The 12,542-nt window shown below is 33.7% G+C and overlaps 3 protein-coding genes across 4 annotated transcripts; 1 reads left to right on the plus strand and 2 right to left on the minus strand.

The window, feature by feature from the left end:
* Positions 1-234: 234 nt before the first annotated feature.
* On the minus strand, positions 235-1,982 carry LOC108663185 (Tetratricopeptide repeat (TPR)-like superfamily protein). The gene has a single exon (XM_018126713.2). The coding sequence runs from the start codon at positions 1,768-1,770 to the stop codon at positions 349-351; it is 1,422 nt and encodes a 473-aa protein (XP_017982202.2). The 5' UTR covers positions 1,771-1,982; the 3' UTR covers positions 235-348.
* A 3,439-nt stretch (positions 1,983-5,421) lies between these two features.
* On the plus strand, positions 5,422-8,200 carry LOC108663164 (Leucine-rich repeat (LRR) family protein). Its single transcript, XM_018126490.2, has 6 exons — positions 5,422-5,836; positions 6,350-6,580; positions 6,776-6,922; positions 7,028-7,170; positions 7,243-7,357; positions 7,893-8,200. Exons 1-6 carry the CDS (start codon positions 5,537-5,539, stop codon positions 7,971-7,973), a joined length of 1,017 nt encoding a protein of 338 aa, XP_017981979.2. The 5' UTR covers positions 5,422-5,536; the 3' UTR covers positions 7,974-8,200.
* An 800-nt stretch (positions 8,201-9,000) lies between these two features.
* Positions 9,001-11,370, minus strand: SKIP (chromatin protein family). 2 transcript variants are annotated; one of them, XM_018127549.2, is made up of 2 exons: positions 11,185-11,370; positions 9,001-11,047 (listed from the first exon to the last, which is right to left on the minus strand). In XM_018127549.2, the coding sequence occupies exon 2, from the start codon at positions 11,021-11,023 to the stop codon at positions 9,200-9,202; it is 1,824 nt and encodes a 607-aa protein (XP_017983038.2). In that variant the 5' UTR covers positions 11,024-11,047; positions 11,185-11,370; the 3' UTR covers positions 9,001-9,199. The 2 variants fall into 2 exon arrangements, with proteins under 2 accessions (XP_017983038.2, XP_017983036.2); XM_018127547.2 differs by having other exon boundaries at positions 9,001-11,051.
* Positions 11,371-12,542: the final 1,172 nt, after the last annotated feature.

The raw sequence follows: 12,542 nt of genomic DNA on the forward strand, positions 1-12,542 counted from the left end.
AGTATCAAACATATTGAAAAAATTAAATATGAAAATATTATGGTTCATCAAATATACCTTTCATCTCTGACTCTAATCAATGGAGGAAAGAAAAAATAATTAAGCAAAGTTCTTTTACTATACAAAAATTCATTGAAAAATCATTAAGCAAAGTTCTCCCTTCTCTATATACAAATTCATTGGAAAGATGAAATACCATGAATATCAGGCCCTAAACTTCGTAGCAGAAGGAACTATCAACAAAGAACTTTAACAAGACAAAGACCACAATAATGTATTAGAAAAATTTAGAAGTAATTTAAAGAATTAATGGTTGTCATGATTATTGGCCACTCGTACAAATCAAACTCAATCTAAACTTGTTGCCAAGCTGTAACCAGGAGTCTTGGCAAGTTTCCTCTGCTTCATGATCCCTCTAACCTTCTCAACCTCTTCCCACAGACCATTGCTAGCATAAATATTAGACAGTACAACATAAACCCCATCATTCCAAGGTTCCAATTCTTGCAAATGCTTAGCCACCCACTCTCCCGTCTCAACATTCCCAAATTTCTCACAGGCACCCATCAAACACCCCCATATCACCACATTTGCCTTCATTGGCATCTCCTCCACCATCTTCCTGGCTTCCTCGAGCAACCCGGCTCGACCAAGCAAATCAACCATGCAGCCATAATGCTGCAAGGTTGGCCTTATCCCATAACCATTCTTCATCATATCAAAGTAAAATTTCCCTTTCTCCACCTTCCCACCGTGCACGCAAGCGCTCAACACCCCAACGAAGGTTACATGGTTAGGCCTCACCCCAACCTCTCTCATGCAAAGAAAACAATCAAGCGCTTTCTCAACATGACCATGCATTGCATAGCCAACAATCATGGATGTCCAAGAAGAAACATTCTTTTCCTCCATCCTTGAAAAAACTAAATATGCTAAATCCATCTGACCACACTTCCCATACATATCAATGACCGAATTCAACATCAAAATGTCCGATTTTCCCGAACTTTTGGCTTGAAAAACACACTTATGTAACTGAAGAGCCAACTCCAAATCGCCTAAACTACCGCAGGACGATGTCACACTAACCATAGTCACATCATCAGGCAGAAACCCACATTTTTTAAGCTCCAAAAACATATCTATCGCTTCTTTAGCACGCCCACTTTGAGAAAACCCTCCTATGATAGCATTCCAAGAACCCAATTTCCTATCCGGATTTTCATCGAACACTTTCCTCGCATTCTCAAATTCTCCCGCCTTTGAATAAACGTTGATAAAACCGCTCTCACAATACTGATTTAGCTCTAGGCCAATCTTTATAGCGATGGAGTGAAGCTGGCGGCCGACGTTAAGAGCGAAGCATTGACACGTGGCCTTTAAGATAATGGGGAGAGTGTAACAATCGGGGAGAAGCCCAGCTTTAGACATAGCAATGTAAACGTAAAGAGCTTTAATGGGAGCATTTAGTCTGGTGTAGGATCGGATAATGTTGTTCCAATGAAACGCCGCCGGGTACAGTTCGAGAACGCGCGTTCTCGTGATGTGGGCATAAACTTGATCCAGTTGGAGTACGTTGGTGCAGTTTGACAATAGATTGGCCAAGGTTTTGGCTGGGTCTTCTGCGTTTGGATATGGAAATGATGAGTAAGTTTCAGAAATGGAAGATAGGGGAGTCGAGGCGAGATTGTGATTGAGATGGGAAACAGTGGTCAGGTGTTTGGGAGTCGGCGTTCTAGGAACCAGAAGTTGGAAGCGCAATGAGTTCATACGTAGGATAGGAGATTGGGATTCAGTTGCAGTTGTACTCTGGCAGAAAACATGAGAGAACAAGTCTGTTTCTAGTTTTTCTTGCCTGTCTGAAAACTGTGAAAACTGGGCCTTGTAGAGTCAAACGAATCAATTCGAATACTGAGAAATGAGAATGCTGCTCTTGGAGTCTGCAATGCACTTGAGCTTGGTGGATGCCAGAACTGCTAAACTGTTTTTAGTTATTTATTTATTTATTTATTTGAGGAAATAGATTGGAATTCAATTTTTATTTTAATATAAACACATGTACTTATTATTTAATTAAATATACTTAATCATATAAAGACATCTCATAAACATTTAAAGATAAAAATATTTTCAAAATTATAAATTATTTATTTTCAAAATTCTCAATTTTCAAACATATTTATTAATGAAATTACAATATTTGATTTACTATGCATGCATAAACATTATATACTAATAATATATCAAATATAAAATTTTTAATTTAATATTAATACACAATCAAATCTATGAACTTTATATATATGGGTTTTAGATTTTAAGGCCCATTTTATTAAATTCTGTCTATAATACAAAATCTTACTAAGAGAATGTAACAATATAATGTTTTAATTGGTACTACTATGGTTTTAAGATGTAAAATAGAAATATATATTGTTAAGATAATTATATATTATTTAATTAAAGTTATAATATAATTTTTTTTTTTATAATTTGAGGATGAGGGATTCGAATTCTGCTCTTTAGGTAAGGAGATTATACATCAACCAATGAGCTAAATGTTCGAGTGCAAGTTATAATATAACAATATTACTTAATTAAACTATAATATATTGTTAAGAGTTATATTACAATATTGTTACTTAGTTAGAGTTAAACTGTGAATAAGATTAAAAATATATATAGATATAGATATATTTATGTAACATTCATAGATTAAATTGTTAATTAAGATTTATCAATACATAATTTATAATTTTATATAATACAATATTTTCTCTTCTTTTAACCTTCGGATTTAAGAAAATTGGATTTATGCCCATTTATATAGTGAGTTGATTAGATGCATCAAACAAAATTCAAAAGTCCAATTCCTTGACATGAGTTCCGAGTTAGTTTTTAAAATTCTCCTTGTATCCACAAGTGCATATGAATCTCAAAAGATGATATTTATTCATGATTAAGTATAACTTAATAATAGTTGCATGTCATCTTAAGTCAATTTATTAAATTTAAATGTGAGTTCCTATTTGGTAAGAAAGATGGAATGGGGAAATGAAGGAAAAAGTTTTAATCTAAAGGTTGTATTACAATATAACAATAACATAATCATTAGATTAAAAGAATTTTGAAATTAAAGATAACTTTATCACTATGCTATGAATTAATATTAACTTTGACCACTACATTTCAATTTTAGTTAAATTTTTATCACCGTACTTTTATTTTTGTTAGTTTTTTTAACATAAATAACAAAATTAATATAAATTTTATATTTACATTAAGAAAATATTTTTTGAAATATTATAATTTCATTATTTTTATTAAAAACTCAACAAAATTAAAAGAAAAGTGACTAATATTACCATTTCCATTAACAGAATATTTTGTAAAATATTTTAAATCCGTTACTTTTGTTTAAAATTCAATGAAATAAAAAGTATAGTGGTAAAATTCAATAAAATTAAAACATAATAACAAAATTTAATATTGAATTATTGTCACCTTAACCACAAAAAATTTATATTCTTTCTCTTTTTGTATCCTTCGGACCAAACAAAGATTACCTCATGAAAACCCTTATAGTTCTCTTATTGTTCTCCCAATTCAATTTGGTAATAACCAAAACTAAAATAGAATAATAATAATTTAGCCATCAACCTTTTAAAAAATAAAAAATTGTGAGAAATGACATTCATAAAAAGGTGACTTAAAAAATAACTGTATCTATAATTTTAACTGTTTTTAGCCAGTTTCTGGTATGACTTGATAATAATACCCTTTAAACAATTTCAGACAAATTAAAATAGTTTCAGTTTTCTCTCTCCCGCCATTCAGATAAAAATTTCAAAATTAAATCTCGATTTTTCTCTATACTCAAATATGTCTATTTCGTCATCCAATTCGCATATATGACATCAAGCTATTTCTTATTTTGTTTTATTATTTTGGATGGTGGATCTTGGGGTTCTTAAGGACAATGAACATCGATTTTGCTCTTTGCATGCAGCGATTTTGCTCAAGGAGAAAAAACAGTTAAAGCATGTTTGATGGGTTTTATAGTGGTTCACAGTTTTGTTGTGTCTGGGATTGGGATGATTGTTAAGCATGTTTGCTATGGATTTTGATTTTTTTTTTAAAGATTTTGAGTTAAAATTGTTCAGGGAATATTTTGTAAAGAGGGTATATTTTGTTTTTGTATAAAGGGAGTGAGCAAGACCTCTCGATAGGGATATATTTTCTCTTGTTTTGGAGGGTTATGGAGTTTTATAACCTATCTTTTATGAAATGCACAATTTTATGGTTTAGCAAAAAAAAAAAAAATGTATTTTAGGTTCTTGAGTTTGTTGATTTATTCATAAAACCCCAAAATTGAGTTTACTAGTTTGTAGGTATTGTGTGACTTAATCACCGTGTGACTAGATTTTAGTCATTATGTGATTAGTTTTAGGCATTACGTAACTAATTTTTATAGATTGCATGACTGATTTTTAAGCAATGTCTAAGTCACACAATGCCTTACGAACTAGTCACGCAATACCTTACTAATAAGTCACGCAATGCCTTATTAAAAATTAGTCACGCAATGCCCAAAGTCAGTCACGCAATGCCTATTAACAAGTCACACAATACCTTATCAGAAACTAGTAACGCAATGTCTTATAAAAAATCAGTCACGTAATGTCCAAAGTCAGTCACGCAATGTTTAAAAACTAATCACATAATTCTCAAAAATCACAAAAACTACTGAATTCCATTTAATAAGATCAACAACTTCAAACGATACTCCATATTTTATTTAACAACATAATTAACAAATATGAATGCTTAAAATATTCGAAAGTTTTTCTTCATATATCAAAAATCACTCATAAAATGTTTAAAAATGCTCAAAACACTCATAAGTTTTCTTCGTGTATAAAAAACTACTCAAAAATATTCAAAATGCTTAAATATTTTTCTTTCTGATAAGAAATACTTCAGAGATGAATAGTCTGGTGAGGAAAGCTCAAAAAATATGAGTCAGTTTGAGGTGCAAACCTAAATATACTTGATCCGTTAATAGGTTTCGGATTGAGGTACAGAGCCTAGCAAATGGGTCGATTTCATTAAAGATAATTTTATCTAATTTTTTTTTCTTTTTACTAGAAATAGATAAAATTATAAAAAAATTATTCTTAAAAATGCTTTATGCCTCATATCCATTTATGAAAAGCACTATTTAAAAATGGTGTAATTAAGTCGTCAATTTTATGTTCAATAATCAACAAGCTATGAAGAATGGGCTAGGCCCAAATACAAATTCCTTTCAATAATTAGAATGGGCTAGGCCCAAACGCAAATTCCTTTCGTTTTAGAGTGGCTTTTATGCCAACGACACCGTTCCACGGGCACCAAAAAACATAAACTACGTGTCGTTTCGCTTGCATAATATTCAGTTTGAAACCATCGGGTGAACACAAAAACCAGAAACCAAAAAATATTCCGCTGCACGACGGTCGGCAGAAGCTCCTCCCATCTACAAACGCCGAAAAAGATGCAAGACCAAACCGAAGCACCGACGGAAACCAACCCGGACCAAGATGATCAAACGGTGGAGATTGATTTATCATCCACCACCACTCTCGATCTCACCAGCTTCCAGCTCCACGATCTCGACTCCGTGGAATTGCCCCCAAACCTCACCGAGTTGGACCTGACAGCGAACCGCTTATCGAGCTTGGACCCTCGGATTGCGAATCTCATTTACCTTAAAAAGCTCTCTTTTCGACAAAACCTCATCGACGATGCTGCTATCGAGCCGATCTCTCGCTGGGTCTCGTTATCTGGTCTTGAGGTAATCCTATTTTTTTCTTTGGCTCCCTTAAACGTTTCGCTCGTTCTAGTTATCTCGCACCTTTAATTATTTACTTCTGGTTATTGCTTTACTGTACTTGTTTTATAATAAAAAAGAAATGCGTGTAGATATGAATGTAAACAGTATTTCTGGATAATTAAAATTAAGAATTTATTTTTTTAAACTAATAGGATGCATAAGTTTACGTTTGTATGAACTAATTATGCTCGTGTGCTATATTTTAACTATTTACTTATTTTTAATCAAATATTCGCAAATTTTTCTTTTCACTTTTTTGCTTTAGTTGTTAGCTTTTTTTGAAAAGGTGAAAAGCAAATTAAACAAAAAAAGAAGTAACAATCAGAGCCTTAATTATTTTATCAAGTAAGCAAAAAATTTCTAGTATTTTCTTTTCTTGTTTTGTCTTTCCTTTTCCTGTTATGCAATGTTGATTATTGCTAGAATTATGAAGAAGCTTGGGGTCCTTTATTTATTTATTTATTTTTCTCACAGGAGTTGGTACTTAGGGATAATAAACTAATGAAAATACCAGATGCCAGCATATTCAAGAAGCTCTTGGTTTTTGATGTTTCTTTCAATGAAATCACTTCATTGCACGGATTGTCCAAGGCCTCCAGCACACTCAAGGAGCTATATGTCTCCAAAAATGAAGTTACTAAGATGGAGGAGATTGACCACTTGCATGAGTTGCAAATTCTTGAACTTGGTTCCAACAGATTACGGGTTAGTTCTCAAATTGCTTGAATAATCTTGCTTACATAACAAGCTAGAGGAACACATTTGACTTAAGCTTTTTCTCAGTTTTTGTTTCAATGTTGGAGTAATTTGTCTACACCTTTGACTCAAGTATAAAACTGGTGAGTTGTCTTATTAGTAATTTTTTGAGCATAATCTAAGAGTGCTTCATTGGTATCTCAGGTAATGGAAAATTTGCAAAATTTCACAAACTTACAGGAGCTGTGGCTAGGAAGGAATCGAATCAAAGTCATAAACCTTTGTGGGCTCACATGCATTAAGAAGATTAGCTTGCAAAGTAATCGATTAACTTCTATGATAGGATTGGAGGTATGGCACTTTTAAAAATGCTTTTCTTTTTGCTGCTCTGACAAAATTTTTATTTTCCATAATATTTGTTGAATGAATTTTTTCTTTGGATCTTTTGTTTTCAAGGAATGCGTTGCCTTAGAAGAATTGTACTTGAGCCACAATGGTATCTCAAAAATGGAAGGCCTATCTATGTTGGTCAACCTCCGAGTATTAGATGTTTCATCAAATAAGCTAATATCGGTAGATGACATTCAAAACTTGACAAGGTATCGTGCTTTACTCTTTCCCTCCCTGGGGATTTTATCCTATCTTCAGTTGTTGACTAACTTTGCCTGCAGGTTGGAAGACTTATGGCTCAATGATAACCAAATAGAATCACTTGAAAACATAGCTGAGGCTGTTTCTGGTTCAAGAGAAAAGCTCACTACCATCTACCTTGAAAACAATCCATGTGTATGTTATCTGCAACTTGAGCACTTAAAAGTGTTTAGAATTTTGTTGTTTTCTTATGAATGCTTATTGATCCCAAATGATTTGCTATGGCTGATTGGTTGAGTATCTTGACTGTTTATGGTTTCTTATCTGGTTCTCATCATAGTTGGACCGGTATTCACTCTATACTTTTTGCTATGGAGCTCCATTTTTTTGTCATTTTCTCCTGATTTAATACATGTTCCCTTCTCTCCAATATTATTTTCCTTAATTGATTTTCAATGAAGATGCTGAGTCTGTCGTTTGGTGCTCACCATTAGATCACATCGATCTAAATTTGTTGTGACATAGTTCAACCACCCTAGATTCAGTTAAATGAAGTCCTTTTGTCCAAATCATCCTTCTTTGGCTGATTTCATTCAATTTAGCTATAGTATTATCTATATTAATGCCTTGTACTTTCACAATTGCTGATTAATGGTTGAAAATTCATAATCTTGAATTCTTTCAACTTACTGTTCTTTTCTCTCTTAACCTTTGTATATATGATTTGCAGGCAAAGTCTCCAAATTACTCTGCTACCCTGAGACAAATTTTTCCCAATATTGAGCAAATTGATTCTGACGTATTCGTGTAGGAGTTGTAATAGATTATTTTATATGCAGTTTGCTGAGTCTGCATATTTTACTATAGAAAAACAGGGTTCCAAAAGGGTTCCGAAAAGGGTGGGATGTTGGTTAAATGCATTGTTAATCATTGTTTGGACACTCTTTATTTCTTGTAACTGTTTTTCACGTTGCAATATCTTGCAAATAGGAACAATGCTTGTCCCTCTTTTCGTTTATATATGTTGTTAGCAGAAAACATTTTTGCTGAATGCTATTAGCCACCTTTTTGGACAGCATCTCCTAAGGCGTGAAGGAATGAGAGAAAAAAAACAAAGTAATCGTCTGTTCCTCTCTAGCATTGGCACCAATCACGCTTTAATATATCCAAGATGGATGTATGACTCCTAAGCTGCCTTAACTATAAAACACTCCCAGGAAAAGCATTTCTGATCTTAATTTGCCTAATTTAAAAGAATGTGCACTACCAAATGAAGTCCTCTCAGCAAAGAATTCACCCAGGCTGTGACTCAAATGGTCTTTTAACTTGTAATTTCAGGCCACCGTAAAACAAACCTTTCCACATGCAGTCACACTGTAATAGGTCAATAAAGCTTGTACTCTATCATAAAGTTTCTTAATACTTAAAACAATTGCGACCGAAACTAGGATATATACTCAGTATCACACGCTGCTCGTAGCAGCTCAAAGAACATGCGGGGTGGACTTTACTTTCTCCACCCAAAAGTTTCAGAGGAGAAAGATTCCTAGTAGTTCATATACACCTCAAATGAGTCTCAGCTACTTCATGGCGTTTCCACTAAACCGATGGGACTCCTTTTTACCATATAGGAAATGAGATGCAATACATCCTCCGTAGCCAAGCAAGTATAGTAACTCATGAATGCAAACAGGAAACCAAATAAAGAAAAAATGACCATAAACAGCATAGGTATCAATCTAGATCGGAGTCCTAATTTATCAGTGTACACATGCCTATTTACCAGCAATCCTGCAGTAGTGAATTCGCAGATAACAAAATCTTTGATATAGCATGGCTGTAGTGAACAGTGAAGGGAAATATGACCATTTAAAATCTTCACAAGGCAAAATAAGCAACATCCCACATATTTGAAGAGAAAAAAAAAAACTCACCCCTGAAGCTACTTCAGGGATTAAGATTCACTGAGCAACAAAGATCAGAAAAATTAACAAGCTAAAGAGTCATATAACATTAGTCAAGAGATACATAGGATACTTAATGTCCTCTTTCAAAACCAATGCGAGATCTACTAGAGCCTCCTTCATAGCCGTCTCGCATGGAAGAGCCTGCACTTGCCTTCATTGTCCCTCCAGAGCCCACTTTTTCCATGGCTTTCTTACCCTTCTTGACCTCTGTCAAGAACTGATCCAGACCAAATGGATCAGCTTCCTCAGCTTCCTTTTCAAACTCAACAGGCCTATCCCTTGGACCACTCCTCTCAGAAGTACCACCAAATGCCTTGTCGGGTTTAAACCTATCAGTTTTCATCATTTTCTCTAACTGCTCATCTGCACCACCATACATGTCAGAATCCACGTCTTTCTTTGGTCTATAGAGTGTTGAGAGAGTCGGCTGTGCTGTGAACAGACCCTTGTCATAGATGTTGTATTGATCATCAGTTGCAAATCCAGAATCCATTCCTTTCTCCTGGTTAAATAACCTTTGATCATACATCACTTCCCCACCTCTTCCAGCACCAGTAGAAGCCATACCAAGAGCAACCTTCTCACTGATATCTCTATCCCTATCCCTTGTAATCTTACTCTTTTTACCCATGGCGGCATCTTTGGCCTCCAACCTTCTCTCCCTCTCCCTTTCTCTACGTCGTTCTTCACGTATTTTCTCCCTCTGCAACCGCTCCTCCCTTTCTTCCTTTGATTCCTTTGGCATATCCCTTTCTCTCTCCCTCACTGGCTCATAATCCACTCTCATATCAGTATCCACCGCATTTCTGTCAGATGACATTGGAACAGCAGCTGAAGGTGCCACTGTCCCAGTTCTCTCAGAACGAGCTTTAGCAGCCAAAGCTCGCAACTCCTGCTCCTTCCTTTCCTTCTCCTTCATCATCATCTCTTTCTGCACCTTTGATCTCATCGACACAGCTTCTCTAGCCTTCTGCTCTGCAACATACAAAGCCTCAGACAGCTTTGCAAAGTTATCATTAATCTGTACGTCCTGTAAACCTCTTCCATCAGCAGCAAGACGTTTATCCAGTGGGATTGTATACCCTTTTGGATTCTTCCAGTTTGAAATACAAGGTGGAATTTTCCAGTCCTGCTGATCCTTCACAGTCACAGGCCGTGGAGGGGAATGCATCACCGGCACAGGTGGAGACCCTGAAGCTTTCGGGACCCTCTTATGCTTAAACTTGGGAGGCTCAAGAGGATCCACAGGCATCTCCACCATTCTAATTATCCTCTCTTTAGCACCTGAATTAAATGCAGCCGATTGCTGTGAAGGCTTATACTTAATATAATTTGAATCAGAAGACTGTTTAGGAACATTCTTCGGCTGTGCAGCACTCAATCTCACATTCACAATCTTCTCTAAGGCTGCCTTAGTTTCTTGCATTGTTTCCTCAATCTCTTTCTGCCTCTCTTCCTCTTCCTCCTCGTCACCAACCTCTTCCTCACTCCTCAAAATCTTCGGTATCAAATCCTTATGCTGCGAGTAAACAATCTTTTTTGCATTCTCATTCTGCTTAACTATCGCGTCATAAGCCAAATTCCCATGAGCATCAACGGTCACGGGAAGAATCTTCGATCCTGGTTTCGCCCCTTTTACTCTTCCCATACCAAGAGGGTATTGAGCGATATGTATTTCAGGGAAAGCACCTCCATCTCCAAAGTCTTCAACTTTTCTGGGAACAAATCCGGCGCGTTTCATATAAGGCGGTACTGGTTTTGCCTTTATTGCCGTGGAGGATTTCTCTTCCTCCGACGAACTAAACCGTTGTCTAAACCATGGGTCGTTTGCGTGGTCGTAATACGTCGACGTTGAGTTTTTCGCGTCTGGTAGAAGATCCTTTAAAGCCACCATGGCGGATCAAAAGCTACGAGATTTCTGCCTAACAAATAAGCGAATTGAAATTCTAGATTTAACTTCCTTAAATAAAGATTTAAAAAGCGAAGAAAAAAAAAACGCTTCGAAACCATAACTTGAAAACCCTAATTAAAAACGAAAGAGAAAGAGAGGAATACCTTCAAAAGCTCTTACTATCGGTCAGGTTAACGATTTGATTAGGAATCGAACTGGACGGCTTCCACTTTTACAATCGAAATTTTGCTATGTCGGCTGTTGAAAGGGAACCCGGGAGAGGATTAGAATTAAAGGGTCAGCCGCGCTGATAAAGGGCAAAATAAACCCCAAATGGTTAAGGTTGACACGGGGACACTGAGATTAAGTACGCTTGGATTTAATTATCTATTTATAAATAAGGAACACATTTAAAATATATTTAATTTATTGTGTGAATTGAATTTTCATGTTTAAATATTTATCAATTTATTATAATTAATAATTAAATATTATTTTAGTTTTATATAAATAAATTTCAATAATTATTTTAAAAGATTTTTTGAATTTTATAAAAATAATAATGTAAAACGTCAAAACATTAATTTTATAAGATAATACTTTAAATTAAATTTTAAATTTTATTTAACTTTTTTTATTTTGATAAATGTTATTAATATATTGTATCTATTTTAAAATTAAGTTGTGTGACACCAGAATGATGTGACATTAACAAGTGAATTTTCGATTTGATTTGGATGTTTGAAATTGTTCATGATTGACAATATAATTAATGATATGTATTTAATTATAATTAAAAATTATAGATAATTTTAGATATTATTAGTATTTTAAAATTAGATGTTAATTATAGATTGTATTTGTATGATAATAATTTTATGTATGTTATTTATATTAAATTTTATTATATTTGATATTATTATTATTTTGTTATAATTGTTTTTATAATTATTGATTTTAAAATTGAATAATAAAATTATATTTAATTATAAATATTTAAATTTAATAGTGTTAAATGTGTTAATCATGTTAGAAAAAAATATATTTAATTGTGTTTATTAAAATGTCATTTCGTATAAAAAATCTTGACATGTTTAATAAATATATTAATTATGTTGTATTATACGATTTTTAAATATATCCATATATGTATTTTCTTTTAGAAAAAATCCTTAGATGTATTTTTAAATGCTAACACAAATAATTATTTGTGTCATATTTAAGTTTAATTTTATCATATTTTATGTGTTAATCGTTTTGACACAATTAATACGTAAAAACAATAATTACCAAATCTAAGTTAAGACACTAAACTTTATACAAACTGAGTTGTAATATTGGGCCCTGAAAGCTTTTTTGATAATAGAATATTGGGTTGCTCTGGTGTTACCCATGGTGAATTAATTAGGCTCAGGATAATATTTTGAAAGAATTACACTAAATGAATTTATATTTAAAAAAAATATTAGGAACAAGAGATAAATTTTTAATTAAAAGTTCAGATATATTAAACTTTATTGGA

This window comes from Theobroma cacao, chromosome 9, assembly GCF_053813885.1.
Source record: "Theobroma cacao isolate CCN51 chromosome 9, ASM5381388v1, whole genome shotgun sequence".
Taxonomy (NCBI): domain Eukaryota; kingdom Viridiplantae; phylum Streptophyta; class Magnoliopsida; order Malvales; family Malvaceae; genus Theobroma; species Theobroma cacao.

What these genes read in the sequence shown, in the direction of transcription:
- SKIP (XM_018127549.2), bottom strand. Translation starts at nt 11,023, where the DNA reads ATGGTGGCTTTAAAGGATCTTCTACCAGACGCGAAAAACTCAACGTCG.
- LOC108663164 (XM_018126490.2), top strand. Translation starts at nt 5,537, where the DNA reads ATGCAAGACCAAACCGAAGCACCGACGGAAACCAACCCGGACCAAGAT. An exon ending in GACATTCAAAACTTGACAAG is followed by an intron (nt 7,171 to 7,242) that starts GTATCGTGCTTT and finishes CTTTGCCTGCAG; the next exon opens with GTTGGAAGACTTATGGCTCA. An exon ending in ACCTTGAAAACAATCCATGT is followed by an intron (nt 7,358 to 7,892) that starts GTATGTTATCTG and finishes TATGATTTGCAG; the next exon opens with GCAAAGTCTCCAAATTACTC.
- LOC108663185 (XM_018126713.2), bottom strand. Translation starts at nt 1,770, where the DNA reads ATGAACTCATTGCGCTTCCAACTTCTGGTTCCTAGAACGCCGACTCCC.